Source organism: Trachinotus anak, unplaced genomic scaffold (genome assembly GCF_046630095.1).
Source record: "Trachinotus anak isolate AG129_WGS33_773 ecotype Australia unplaced genomic scaffold, CSIRO_AGI_Tana_v1 ptg000016l, whole genome shotgun sequence".
Lineage (NCBI taxonomy): Eukaryota > Metazoa > Chordata > Actinopteri > Carangiformes > Carangidae > Trachinotus > Trachinotus anak.
In genome coordinates this window covers 24,028,438-24,042,519 of record NW_027273867.1, presented here as the reverse complement: position 1 = coordinate 24,042,519, position 14,082 = coordinate 24,028,438, and the positions used below count along the sequence as shown (strand labels likewise).

General features: G+C 39.2%; 1 protein-coding gene, 1 pseudogene and 1 gene segment (V, D, J or C); 2 read left to right on the top strand and 1 right to left on the bottom strand.

Moving 5' to 3' along the window:
- The first annotated feature begins 2,943 nt into the window (after positions 1–2,943).
- LOC139634482 (Ig kappa chain V region K16-167-like) lies at positions 2,944–4,168 on the top strand. The segment is given in 2 exon segments: positions 2,944–3,032; positions 3,135–4,168. Coding segments are annotated over 2 exon segments (384 nt in total).
- A 57-nt stretch (positions 4,169–4,225) lies between these two features.
- On the top strand, positions 4,226–5,926 carry LOC139634483 (immunoglobulin kappa variable 4-1-like; annotated as a pseudogene).
- Positions 5,927–6,031: 105 nt separating this feature from the next.
- On the bottom strand, positions 6,032–9,825 carry LOC139634273 (immunoglobulin kappa light chain-like). Its single transcript, XM_071500633.1, has 4 exons — positions 9,455–9,825; positions 8,627–8,669; positions 7,353–7,428; positions 6,032–6,489 (listed from the first exon to the last, which is right to left on the bottom strand). Exons 1-4 carry the CDS (start codon positions 9,808–9,810, stop codon positions 6,161–6,163), a joined length of 804 nt encoding a protein of 267 aa, XP_071356734.1. The 5' UTR covers positions 9,811–9,825; the 3' UTR covers positions 6,032–6,160.
- Between the last annotated feature and the right edge of the window lie 4,257 nt (positions 9,826–14,082).

Sequence of the window (14,082 nt, the reverse complement as noted above, 5' to 3'; positions counted from 1 at the left end):
ATACATTTTATTCTTCTATTGTTTAAATCTCTGGATGAAGGTTCATTAGACATTTGTATCTTGTTTATCCATCATGTTTCTTATGAAACACTGGCTCCTCCCTCCTTAAACCTGAAATAAATCTTTGACATTGTTTGGAATTCACCTTTCTGAGACAATGAATTGAACAAGTTAAAATTGATTCTGTGTCATCAGCCTCGAACTTCACACATCACAGAAACCAGTGTCATAGCTGGTTGGTGGAAATTAAATCATATTTTTATTTTACATTTTTACCAGACACACCATCTTTTGTCTTTGAAGATTTAAAGTCACTCTCAGCGCTGAGGGGAAACATCCTGATGTGATACCAGATTCACACCATGATGTTCTGCTGTGATGGAGAAAGACTGAAACAAGCAGCATTGACCTTCTTCATCTATTCTCCATGTTAAAGAAATGATCCTCTTCTGTTTGGGTGTTGATCATTTATCATTAAAAAAAATCACATTTTTTACAGTTGATACCTTTGTTCTCTAACTTCAGTATTTATGTTGTTGGCTACGTTTACTTTCCTGTTTTTCTGCAGTAACTGTACTTTTACTTCAGTCATGTTTGTGATACTTTATCCACCTCTTTTTGTGTGACTCTGATCAGATGCTTGAAATTAGATAATTGTATTAAGAAACGTTTTCATGTTAATGTATTACCACACATCTGTAGATATAGTGGATGAGGTGTATGTTTTTAAACAAAACAGATTATGTGTGTGTGTGTTTGTGTGTGTGTGTGTCTGATAATACATTTCTGAATATAATATTAGATTAGAAGATGCATCAGAATTTGATTTGATTTGATTATAATCATTTCCTGTTTGATTTTGATAGTCGCCTGTCATCTCGTTACAAACACTTCATCATTGAGTACTAAACAAATTCAGTATATGAAAGTCTCATAACGCAAGAATTTCAAAACAGTAAAATGAAATATATTAATGTTAATAGAAATGTGGACCAAAGAAGATCACATTGTGCTTCATTGTTAGAAACTAACTCAAACATGCAAAGCAGAAGCACAATGTATAAAATACATATTTCTGTCTGACAGAATAAAAGTAAACAACAAACTAGACCTGCATGTAAGTATATGAGGGCAGTGACTGCTGTCATTTCTGGATCAGGTCTCAGGGACATTGTCAATGCTTGGTGATGATCTGACAAAGAAATGATTGGACAAACTGATTCATTCAGACTCTCAGCATCACATCCTCAACCTGGTGGGAGCTGCAGGTATGGATGGTCATATGAAAGACTTTTTACTAACAAGCAGCTCTGTGCATGATGACCTTCACATATGACCTTTGACCTTCCTGTTGTGATGTTAGAACATGTGGATGCAGTGGAGAGACTGTCAGCTCTTTTGGGTTTTATCTTTCCAGTTAATATACTGAAGCATCAACATGTTGACATGAGCGCAGCAGTTTCAGTTCAGTTCCTGTTCAGTGACTGAGGGAGGTTTTTGTACGACGCTTTTTCACTGTGTGAACACCCACTGACTGTTGATGTAATGTTCACTCTGACAGTAGTAAACTGCTGCATCTTCAGCCTGGACTCCACTGATGGTCAGAGTGAAGTCAGAGTTTGATCCACTGCCTGTAAAACGAGCTGGAATCCCTGATGGTCGACTGGTAGCAAGGTAAATAAGCAGTTTAGGTTTTTCTCCATCTTTCTGTTGGTACCAGGCTAAGAGGTGGTATGGGCTGCTGTAAAAAACGTTCTGACTGGTCCTACATGTGATGGTAACGGAGGCTCCCAGAGCAGAGCTCACTGCTCCAGACTGAGTCACTGTGACCTGTCCTCTGGACTCTGAGGACACAGAGACACAAACATAAAGCAGAGTCATGGTTTTGTCGGCTTCATTTCAGAGGGACGGATGTTGATAGAGGAGAGGAGTTTGATTCTCTGGACTTTACCTGTGAAGCAGCAGCAGAGGAGAGTCCAGATGAGGACGGAGATCAAAGTCATGTTTTTGATGAGGAGGATTTGTGTGTCTTCTGTTGTGATGAAGGACAGCTGTCAGTCATCCAGTCTTCAACTGTCAGGACTATAAACTCTCCCAGAGCACTGGAGCATGGTGCTGCTGATGCAAAGTGGCTCTCTATGGAAATGCTCTGACTTGTTATTTGTTGCTGACACAGTATCACATGTACAATGATTTATGTGAAGGGAACAATGATATATCATGTTTTTAATGAAAATGTGATCCAATAAACATAATCTGAAAAGACAGGGGTGTGTATTATGGACATTTATATTCTCTGTTACAATCTCTAGAAAGAAAATAAAAAACAATGTTTGTGACAGAACAATCAGATTTTTCACATAATCTTTTCACTTAAAAAAAAAATACAAACAACAAATAAACAATCATTGATATGTTTCACTGAGACACACTCTACCTCTGTAGATTTAATCAAACTACTCTGATCATTTCAGACAGCAACATATGACACCAGTTATTGTTTTATTCATAAACATAATATATTCATTGGTGAATTGGTCTCTATTTATTGTAAATGTCATCAAGTTATTTGATGAATCTATCTGCTGAAAATTAAACTTACTTGGACTTTAAAGATTTCTTGATGCTAATGATGTCCCACATTTTATTTCTAATCTTCAGAGGTGATTTTCAAACCTTTTCACATTCATTACAGATTAAAATATAAGTACACATGAGTAGAAATAACACATAAATGAACAATGACATGTTTCTAATTATTATTCTGAAAACTTGACTCATCCACTATTGAACAAAATCATCAGAGTGATCAGGTCCCTGTTGGAGTCAGTCAGAGCATTTCCATCGAGAGCCACTTTGCATCAGCAGCACCATGCTCCAGTGCTCTGGGAGAGTTTATAGTCCTGACAGTTGAAGACTGGATGACTGACAGCTGTCCTTCATCACAACAGAAGACACACAAATCCTCCTCATCAAAAACATGACTTTGATCTCCGTCCTCATCTGGACTCTCCTCTGCTGCTGCTTCACAGGTAAAGTCCAGAGAATCAAACTCCTCTCCTCTATCAACATCCGTCCCTCTGATATGAAGCCGACAAAACCATGACTCCGCTTTTGTGTCTCTGTGTCCTCAGAGTCCAGAGGACAGGTCACAGTGACTCAGCCTGGAGCAGTGAGCTCTGCTCTGGGAGCCTCCGTCACCATCACATGTAGGACCAGTCAGGACGTTTATTATACTGGCTCATACCACCTCTTAGCCTGGTTCCAAAAGAGAGATGGAGAAAAACCTAAATTGCTTATTTACCGTGCTACCACTGGAGCATCAGGGATTCCAGCTCGTTTTACAGGTAGAGGATCAAACTCTGACTTCACTCTGACCATCAGTGGAGTCCAGGCTGAAGATGCAGCAGTTTACTACTGTCAGAGTTATCATGCTATCAACAGTCAGGCGGTGTTTACACAGTGAAAAAGAGTCGTACAAAAATCTCCCTCAGTCACTGAACAGAAACTGAACTGACTGCTGCAGCTGGAAGTTGCTGCAGAGACTTATACAGTTCACCGAGGACACACACACACACACAAGTAAAGTAGAATGTGGTAAAACGAGGCCACACATTCCCGAGCCCCTTACCCTAACCTTAACCTTCACACACAAATGCCAAACCAAACCTAATTCAAACTCTAACCCAACAACCAAGTCTGAACCCACAAAAATCACATTGAATTGTGTGAATTGGGCAAAATGTCCTTACAAGATCAAAGTGTCCTCACAATCATGGTCTCAAAACAAAATGTGTCCTCACAGCCATAGAAAGATGTATGTGTGCAGTAATTGGACATTAACATCGTTAATTGATGTGTGTCTGTAAGAAAAATGGAGCTGTATATTTTTATACTAATCAAATGAAAGAAAAAACACTAGAAATGGACGTTGTTTTACTCCTCTGATGATTGATTCACTACTGAAACCTTAACTGATTTAAAATCCACCAGTATCTCAGGTATCAGCTCGTAAAATCAGCTTGTAGACCGATGACATCCTGTTTTACATCACAGATTCTTTCAGTTGAAGTTTCTAATTGTAACAGATTCCTTATTCCCAAGTTTCCATGAATAAGATAAGTTAAAGCAGGCTCACTTCTGAAAAAATCGTAATCATTTTTTCATATGTATGACTTTGTAAACAAAACTCTTCCTGTCTTTACCAGAATAAGTGTCTCATTTGTTATTACAGGCTTTACTTCACTCACAAACAGATTCTATTAAAAGTGTATTCAGTACATTTATTATCAAAAACAAATTGAATTCACTGACTCATTTCAAGTGAAATGCTCTAAAACAACCTTAGCACAGTCAAAATTATTGCATAATAAGCCCCATAATTCTCACGCCGAAGAATTCACATCTTTTGAGCTGCAATGAAAATGAGATTAAGGTTTTTTTACCCTACATTTTTACCATTCATATTCCCTCATTTCATGATTTTAATGTTCACCTCTCTCAGCGCTGATGGGAAACATGATGATGTTGAGGACAGCTACAGTTCACTGACTCTGTGTGTTTGCATATGTGTCCTCCCTCTCTGCTCCCAGCTGTTAAGAGGCCAGTGTTGATCAGTGGCTGTCCAGGCCTTTCAGAGCCACTGACACGCCGGCAGCACGATGATGATGTCTCGGACTCTACTGCTGGTCACCCTGGGGCTCCTTGTTCAGGGTGAGACTCTCTTCTGAAAACTTGGCTTCAGGATGCAACCAGGTTCACCACAATGATTTTCTGCTATGATGGGGAAAGACTGAAACAAGCTGTAACACTATTCTCCATGTTAAAGAAATGATCCTCTTCTTTTTGGATGTTGATCATCTTTCTCCAAGCTGGATTTGTCTCAATAACCCTTCTCCTCTTTTTCATGATTTCCAGGTTCATCAGGAGAATTCATCCTGACTCAGTCTCCTGGATCTCAGTCTGTTGTTTTAGGTCAGACAGTTTCTAGCAGATGTAAAGCCAGTTCAAATGTTGACTATGACATGCAGTGGTACCTTCACAAACCTGGAGAAACTACTAAACTTCTGATCCGTCACTCTGGAATTCCAGATCGTTTTAGTGGAAGTAAATCACTCTGACAATCAGAGGAGTTCAGGCTGAAGACGCAGAAGTTTATTACTGTCAGCAGAGTGAGAGCTCCCCGTTCACACAGTGATACAACGTCATACAAAAACCTCCCTCAGCTGCAGAGGAACTGATCTGACTGAACAGCTGCAGAGAAACTAAAACACTAGAGTTTGACTGCAACATATTCTCATCTTGGAAGAAATGTTGCCTATAGAAATAATGAAAAAGTCATGTTGAGAATCAAATAATTAAAAAAAATGTTGATTTCAGATTCTAAATAATCAGAATGTGCAATATATGAATTTTAACTCAAAATGTGCATCAAAGACAAAAAGAGAGTTTCACACAGACGATGTTACACTTAATGATTAATTTTACGACATCTATTCATTCTCATGACGTAGTACATCTCACACAGTCTTTAAAATCATTCATACATGATCAACTCTAACATTCAAAATAACTTTTTTTATTTCAAAGGCATCTACACACATGAATGAAAACAAATACTCAACTAATAGTAACACTAATAGCACAGAATGATTGTGTTAACATTTGACAACAGTTTATCCCAGAAATTAGACAAATTTTTGGTTACAGGGTTACTGGAGATACCTGACTTTATATTTCTGCTTCTGAAAATCCAACAAAGACTCAGCAGATTTCTGTCCCTCAAACAACACATAGCAATTACTTTCAGATCTCAGTTTTTGAATGGAAGTGAAATGCTGGTAATTAGCCAAAAAAGAAAAGAAAATATTAGCCACACCACAAATAATTACTGCAGAAATTTAACCAGGGAGGGTTATCAATCGAGTTATATCTCAAGTCACTGAGAAAATTTCATAATCACCTGCTGATGTAATAAAAACTGCACATGGAAGCAGAATTTATTTGATGAACAGATCTTTATTTTGTGGAAACAGTGAAATTACAAACATTAGAAAAATAGCAAACATATTAGAGAGACAGAGAGAGAAGATGAGAAAGAGAGAGAGACAGTGTCACAGTGAGCAGAGTAAAACCAGTAGCAGAGTCCCAGTGAGTCAGGTCAGGACTGGGAACACTGGTCTCTCCTCAGTGTCTCTGAGACCAGAGTCTGGGAGCCCTGGGTGGCCTCACAGGTCACAGAGTCCAGCTTCCCCCACTGGTCTGCAGGGAGCCTCAGGGTGCTGCTCCAGCTGTAGAGGCCGTCCTTCCCCAGCACCCCGGGGCTCCTGCTCTCCTCCCAGCTGCTGCTGCTCCTGCTGCCCCCCACCTTCCAGGCCAGACTCCAGTCTGAGGGGAAGCCCTTGTTGGCCAGGCACATGAGCGTGACCTCCGTCTGATGGAGCTCCTCTTGGGAGGGGGGCAGCACCGTCAGGGTGGGACGGGTATCACCTAGGAGACACCAATCAGCTTAGAGGACAGGGAGCACACAGCTGTCAATCAAACAGCACACACTTGGACACCTTTACTGTGTGAGAGTTGATTTTCTCCTTTAAGGAGTTTCTGTCAGATGGTTTTTCTGCTCCACCAGTCACTCACTCACACATTGTTTCACTTCCCTTTAAGAAGTCTCTCATGCACATCAGCACAGAGACAATCATCAGACACTTTGACCTGAAATACATCAAACTACACTGGAAACACAAGAAGCTGATTTTACATTTTAATAATTACATTTTACTGTAGTCTATATTACACAATTTAATGTAATTTAAAAATACCATGTGGAAACATTTTCAGTTTTTTATGAATTTCTTCAAAGTCCTGGTTCATTTATAGTGAAACACATTTACTGATAAAACTATCAAGAGCAAAACAGTTAAATCAGATCAACTGTTAAACGTCAAAATATCACATAATTACTGACAGCCATATTTAAAAATCAGACACAGATTTAAAAAAGTTATTACCATAAGTAACTATTAAATTCAGAAAATTTCAGTCATACAATAATTTTAGCTAAATTTCTAACCAGTTTAAACTTTAAAGAGGACTGCAGGATTGTTGCTGTTTAATCTTTGCTGCAGCTCAAATTGTTCATGTTTCACAAATTAACTGGAACATGTAAAGAAAAGTTCAGTGAATCTGCTTCCAGTTCAGCTTCAAAGTTAAAGAGGAGAAATGAACAATAAAACAGAGATTTTAAAGTGGTTTAGATCGGCCTCATGGAAATTTATATCTCCTCCAGATGTTCAGACACAGAGATTAGAACCTGAACTCATCAGACAATATTTAATATTTGATCAGAAACTTACTTCCAACATCCAGTCTGGTTCCTCCACCAAAAGTCCACCACAGTGATACAAACTCATTGAGCCGTCGTACAAAAACCTCTCACTGTACAGAGACACGGCTCTCTGACTTTGAAACAAACAAACTCACCAAAATGAGTCTGTTTGTGATATTTCAACAGCTGATGTGAGAAATGACAATAGCCACAAAATCCCAGACTGTATATTTTTCTATTATATAGATTAATATTGAAATAAAAGTATTTGACTCTGCTGCTGCTTCACCTACATGTTCTCACTCCCAGCTCATCACATACGGACGTTTGGTCAGGAACCTTTAGCTTCATTGTTGAACGTGAAATAAAACAGTACAGCATTACTAAATTCATTTAGAAACTCACAGCACTTGGTTAATGTTGGAGAAAGATTGTGGTGTGGTTTAATACAGAAAAAGTTCAGTGTGACTTCAAAACCATGATGTTGTCTCAGCTCATATACGTCTCTGACAAAAGGCTTCGGTCTGTTTGATTCATGCATCAACTTTCAACAAAGCACAGTCTGTATTTGTATCAGATAAACTGCATGATTAAAAATGATGCTAAAGGAGTTCAAAAGTGACACCAGGAGGTCCTGACCAAGTGACTGTGACGAGTTTGGGGTGAGAGCGTGTTGACTTCACAGGTAAAGTCCAGAGAATCAAACTCCTCTAACATCCGTCCCTCTCAAGAGAGACCAGGAGGAACTTTGTATTGAGGACCACCTGGACTTCTCAGCAGCTGAGGCTCAGGGTGTTAGAGGCTTTCTTCAGGGTGGACAACATAAACTGACAGCATGACACAGGATCTAAATGGGGAAAGTGAAGAACTGTGTGGTGCGGACACTCCCTCAACCAGGTACCATGAATATCTTTGCTGTTATTAGTCTATGGAGCTGTTTCTAAATAAACTACAGCTCCATTATTTTATTGAAATCCAGGAACATGTCACTCAGTGCAACAGTGTGGCTCACTCATGTTTTTTTAATAATTAACAGACAGCAATGGAGCTGTACAGCAAATCTAAAGATGTCATTCAGGTTTTGGATACACAGACAAGACTTGTTAGTTAGTTCCTTTCACTGGTGGATTGATGGGATTTGTTTATAACATCATGTGAACATGACTGACATCACATTTCAACAACGAGCTGAAATGAGACCTATGATGTCAGACATGTTCAGTCAGGTCAGAGGCTGATGACACCTGTGTAATGTTATTGTCATCATGTGATCAGAGAGACCTGGATGGGGGCGGATCACACCTGGTCTGTGAGGGTCTGTGCTGGGACCTGGAACTTGGGACTGCTTTAGTGGAAGGATCAAGGTTTAAAGACACTGTAACATGTTGACACTCTTTATGTTTACTTTTGACCATAATAGACATGGTCTCTGTATTTCTGATGTTCTGAATATAGGAAACAACAATCACAGAAGATCCTGGTGTAAGAAACAGGTGATCTAATCAGGGGATGATGACGTGACCTTTAATCACAAGTCCATCATATATATGTGTGTATGTTCACTTCTTCGCCTGAGGACGACATCTGTGGTTGAAATGATCTCAGTCACATCCACATCAAAGAAGAGGAAAGGAAAAGATAGTAGGATGCTGCAGTTTATAATTTGTCTTTTTTATCATTTAAAGACATTTACAAACTATGTCTGAGGTCATTTTTATAGTTTATGTCTTTGTTCTCTAACTTCAGTGTGTGTGTGTGTGTACTTGTACTTGCTACATAGTAAGGACCAAAAAAAATATTTTACTAACAGAGTGAGGACATTTTGGACTGTCCTCACTTTTTGAGACACCTTAAAATCATATTTTGAGGGTTAAGACTAGGTTTTAGAGTTATGGTTACAATTAGATTTAGGTTAGGGTTAGGTACTCAGTTGTGATGGTTATGATTAGGGTAAGGGGTGAGGGAATGCATTATGTCAATGAGTGTCCTCACAATGATGGAAGTACAAGTATGTGCGTGTGTATGTGTGTGCGTGTGTGGGTGTGTGTGTGTGTCTTCAATGAACTGTATCAGTCACTACAGTTTCTGTTCATTTTGACTGAGGGAGGTTTTTGTACAACACTTTTTCACTGTGTGAACGGACTGGAATCAAATGCACCCTGACAGTAGTAAACTGCTGCATCTTCAGCCTGGACTCCACTGATGGTCAGAGTGAAGTCAGAGTTTGATCCACTGCCTGTAAAACGAGCTGGAATCCCTGATGCTCCAGTGGTAGCATCATAAATAAGCAGTTTAGGTTTTGCTCCATCTCTCTGTTGGTACCAGGCCAAGTAGTGCTTGTTGTTCCAAACATAAACGTTCTGACTGGTCCTACATGTGATGGTGACGGAGGCTCCCAGAGCAGAGCTCACTGCTCCAGACTGAGTCACTGTGACCTGTCCTCTGGACTCTGAGGACACAGAGACACAAACATAAAGCAGAGTCATGGTTTTGTCGGCTTCATTTCAGAGGGACGGATGTTGATAGAGGAGAGGAGTTTGATTCTCTGGACTTTACCTGTGAAGCAGCAGCAGAGGAGAGTCCAGATGAGGACGGAGATCAAAGTCATGTTTTTGATGAGGAGGATTTGTGTGTCTTCTGTTGTGATGAAGGACAGCTGTCAGTCATCCAGTCTTCAACTGTCAGGACTATAAACTCTCCCAGAGCACTGGAGCATGGTGCTGCTGATGCAAAGTGGCTCTCTATGGAAATGCTCTGACTGACTCCAACAGGGACCTCATCACTCTGATCCTCCTGTCTCTCAGTGTAATTTTCAGAAAGTTAAATCTTTCTCATATTTCACAACCAAAGAATCAACATCACTGTCACACAAGTGACTATAAAATCAAATCATAATTTTAGAATTAAAATGACATTATTTTAATATTTTAGCTGATATTAGTTATTATATATAACTGCAGTCATTCTTCAGTGCGTCACAATATTTATAAAATCTTAACTAAAATCTTCTTCAATTCAACATTTTCTCTATGAAACTTAAATTTCAGAAGTTTCTAGAAGAGATACAGATTTTTCAAAAAATCAAATGCTTACAAATGCAAATGCAAACATTAACACATGAGAACAACTTTTTATCTTTGTACTGAAATCTGTCATGGTTCAGCAGTGATGCCTTAATCTGAGGTCGACCAACAGATGTAGTCGTCTTCTCTGCCGCAGTCCACAGGAGGGAATTTAGTTTCATAAAAACTTTGTTAATGTCTCTCTGCTGCGGGTCATTGTAATATATTCTATTTGCAGTGGTTTGATAAATGAGGTGGGATCAAAATGGGCTTAAGGGATGAGTGAAGGTCACGTTTAAATGACCTTTAAAGAAAACTACATCAGTTTTAATATGTCAGTAAAATAAAATAACATATCAGCAAAAATGGAGGTGACCTACATGTCAATCTTACATTTGAATTGTATATATTGACTAAGAGACGGTCAAACAGTTTAATATTTTTAAACTGGATTTAAGTTCTTTGCTTCATTTACATTTATATTTTTACTAATTTATCAAAGGTGACTACAAGTGAGGGACATCACTAAAGCTTCAGTGCAGTAGATTTCAGACTTGAATTTCAGTTTGGTGGAATTAAATAAAGACACTCAGCAAACTTCTCAAGTTCATCTGTATTAACACGTCCCTTGAATGTCTTGACCTCAAACTCTGACTGTGTTTGACTCAAACTCAGCGTGTAAATCTTGACGATAGAAAATGGCCAATAAATATATATGAGATTTTGATAAAGGTGTGACTGTTGATTTAAAATTCAATATAACTATGAGGAAAATTTGAGACATGTCTTGTTGTGTTTTTGTTTCTCTGCAGCTGTTGAGTCAGATCAGTTCCTCTGCAGCTGAGGGAGGTTTCTGTACGAGGTTGTGTGAACGGGCGACTGTTACACTGCTGACAGTAATAAACTCCTGCATCTTCAGTCTGAACTCTATTGATGGTCAGTGTGAAGTCAGTCTGTTGGGTTCTTGCACTAAAGCGATCTGAAACTCCAGGATGACGATTTGTTGTATCATAAATCAGGAGTTTAGGAGCTTCTCCAGGTTTCTGAAGGTATCAGTTAATGTAATCACCTATAAGTCTACTGCATTTACATCTGATAGAGACAGTCTGACCTGGAACAACAGACTGAGATCCAGGAGACTGAGTCAGGATGATTTCTCCTGATGATTCTGGAAAACATTTATTGAAACAAATCCAGATAAATTCATTTGGTTTTGTTTTGAGTTTTGTTCACAAAGTCATACGTATGGAAAAAATTATTGCGGCCATTTTTTCACAAGCGAGCCTGCTTTAACTTATCTGATTCATGGAAGGAGGACAGGTCACAGTGACTCGGCCTGGAGCAGTGAGCTCTGCTTTGGGAGCCTCCATCAGTATCACATGTAGAACCAGTCAGAACGTTTAAGGCTCAAACCATGTAGCCTGGTACCAACAGAGACGCTTTAAAAAAGTGAAGGATTCTGGAAAACTGTTCAACAGCTCTCTTGTTTATGGAACAAAATAATGTGCAGTCTGATTCTTCATTGAGTGGGTTAAAGCCCTACAATTATCAGTTGAAAAAACTTTAGTCCTGACTGTATTCAGTGGCACTGTTCTGTTGATGTCACATTTACAGTATTTGCTGTAAATTATATCCAGTGTTTGTGGATCTTGTTTATTTAACTGATGAAGGAGAGATGTATGTTGTGTGTGTTTGATTGACCTTCAATCTGCTGAAGGACTATTTCCCAGCTAATCAGCTGTTCCTCCTCCACCCTCTCAAACCAACACTGTCAAGTCATTTTCTGACCAAACACAAACAGAAGCTACACATGTTCTTCTCTCTGTCATGTAACTTATCACAGCTGCCTGGTTTCTACTATGAAGGTAAAGTCTTATACCTGTGACAAGTATAGTAGAAAACACAAGAATGTTTTTTAATACCTCTCTTATTTGTTTCAGTACTTGAAGCGATCTGTAGCGGACATACCCTGGCATCAGCCACAATCCATAAAATAAGTTCATAGGAAGGACATGCAGAGTTATGGACACAAAATTGACACTCTCTCACTCTTCTCACCATCAAAGTCATTGATAAGAAACAGAGACAAAGGACCCTCTTCCACAAACAGGCCAACTTTAGCAGGTCACCAAGATACATACGCCCAGACCATGAGTCAAATGGCCATCTCCAGAGAATCAAAAAATGGCCACAAGATTGGAGTACACAACCAGATTCTCCAGTCTCTGCCTCGCATGAATACACACACACACACACACACATACACACAAACTAAGGTTTACTGCTCTTCCCCTGTCCCTCTCTAGATAACAGAACCATTAACTAGGCTACAAGCCACATTCCAATCCAGATTGGAAACATCATTTGTCATGTGACTTTTCAGCTGGTTGAGAGAAAATGGCTTTTTGATGCCACTGGACACTGAAACACTGACACACAATGAGGTTAAACTGCATTAGTGAATATCTCACAGCTAATCAACTTATCCAATATTTTTTGTCAAATCACTAAATAATTACAATGACCCTGTGACCTGATCCAGAAATCACTGATTCACTGTGGGTTTCATGGATCAGCTGTTACTATTAAGACGTCGGCAGTGAGACAGCAAACATGACTCACTTTAATAATAAAACACACAGAAAATAAACTCATGTGATCAAAGCATATTTACTGTCATGAAATATTGAAAACTTAAGCATTACTAGAAACAAACAGCACTATTGAAATATATGAAAGCTCCATTAGAAAGAAACACAGACAGAGTTGCAGAGTGAGTGCAGAGTTTCTGGATATCTCTTTATGCTGATTATATTTCTGCTCAACAAAGACTCAGCAGATTTCTGTCCTCAAACAACATCACTTTTAGAGCTCCAGTCAAGCCCGAAATTATTCATACCCCTGGCAAATTTTGACTTATAGTTTCTTTTATTCAACCAGCAAGTTTCTTTGTGGCATCTTTGTGGAAAAAATCATTTTTCAGCTTTTATTTACATTTGAACAAAAAGTGGCATGTCCAAAATTATTCATACCCTTTGCAAACTGTCACAGTCTATGGGAAAATCCAAAGTTCTATAGCATTCCAAATAGTCCAAGCTGTTCTAAAGCATCCTAATTACCCTGATTCATTGGGAACAGCTGTTTTAATCAACTCAACAGGTGAAAAACAGCAGCTCTCTGCAGTTGGTTTGTGGACAGTCATGGCTAAGACAAAGGAGCTCAATGAGGACCTGAGGCTGCACATTGTGGCTGTTCACAAGTCAGGAAAGGGCTATAAGACCATATCTAAATGTTTTCAAGTTCCAGTGGCTACAGTGCAAAGTATTATTAAAAAATACAAGACGTTCCACACTGTAGAAAATCTTAGAGGATGTGGTCGGAAGCCAAAAGTGACACCTGTGCTGGCCAGGAGGATAGTGAGAGAGGTGAAAAAGAATCCAAAGATCACCACCAAGGCCATCCTGGAGAATCTGGGCTCTGCTGGTGGCAATGTCTCAAGGCAGACCGTCCAACAGACACTGCACACTGCTGGGTTTCATGGACGCAGACCAAGGAAGACGCCACTTCTCCAGATAAGGCACACAAAAGGCCGATGGCCTTTACAAATGCTCATCTGGACAAAGAAGAAGACTTCTGGTCTTCTGTTTTATGGTCAGATGAAACAAAAATTGAATTGTTTGGCCACAATGATGTATC

Excerpts from the sequence above, each read along its gene's own strand:
- LOC139634273 (XM_071500633.1), bottom strand. The coding sequence starts at position 9,810 with ATGACTCTGCTTTATGTTTGTGTCTCTGTGTCCTCAGAGTCCAGAGGA. Across the intron at positions 8,670-9,454 it reads GATTCCAGTCCGTTCACACA|CAGTCCCAAGTTCCAGGTCC; the intron begins GTGAAAAAGTGT and ends CTTCCACTAAAG. Across the intron at positions 6,490-7,352 it reads AACCAGACTGGATGTTGGAA|GTGATACCCGTCCCACCCTG; the intron begins GTAAGTTTCTGA and ends GGTGTCTCCTAG.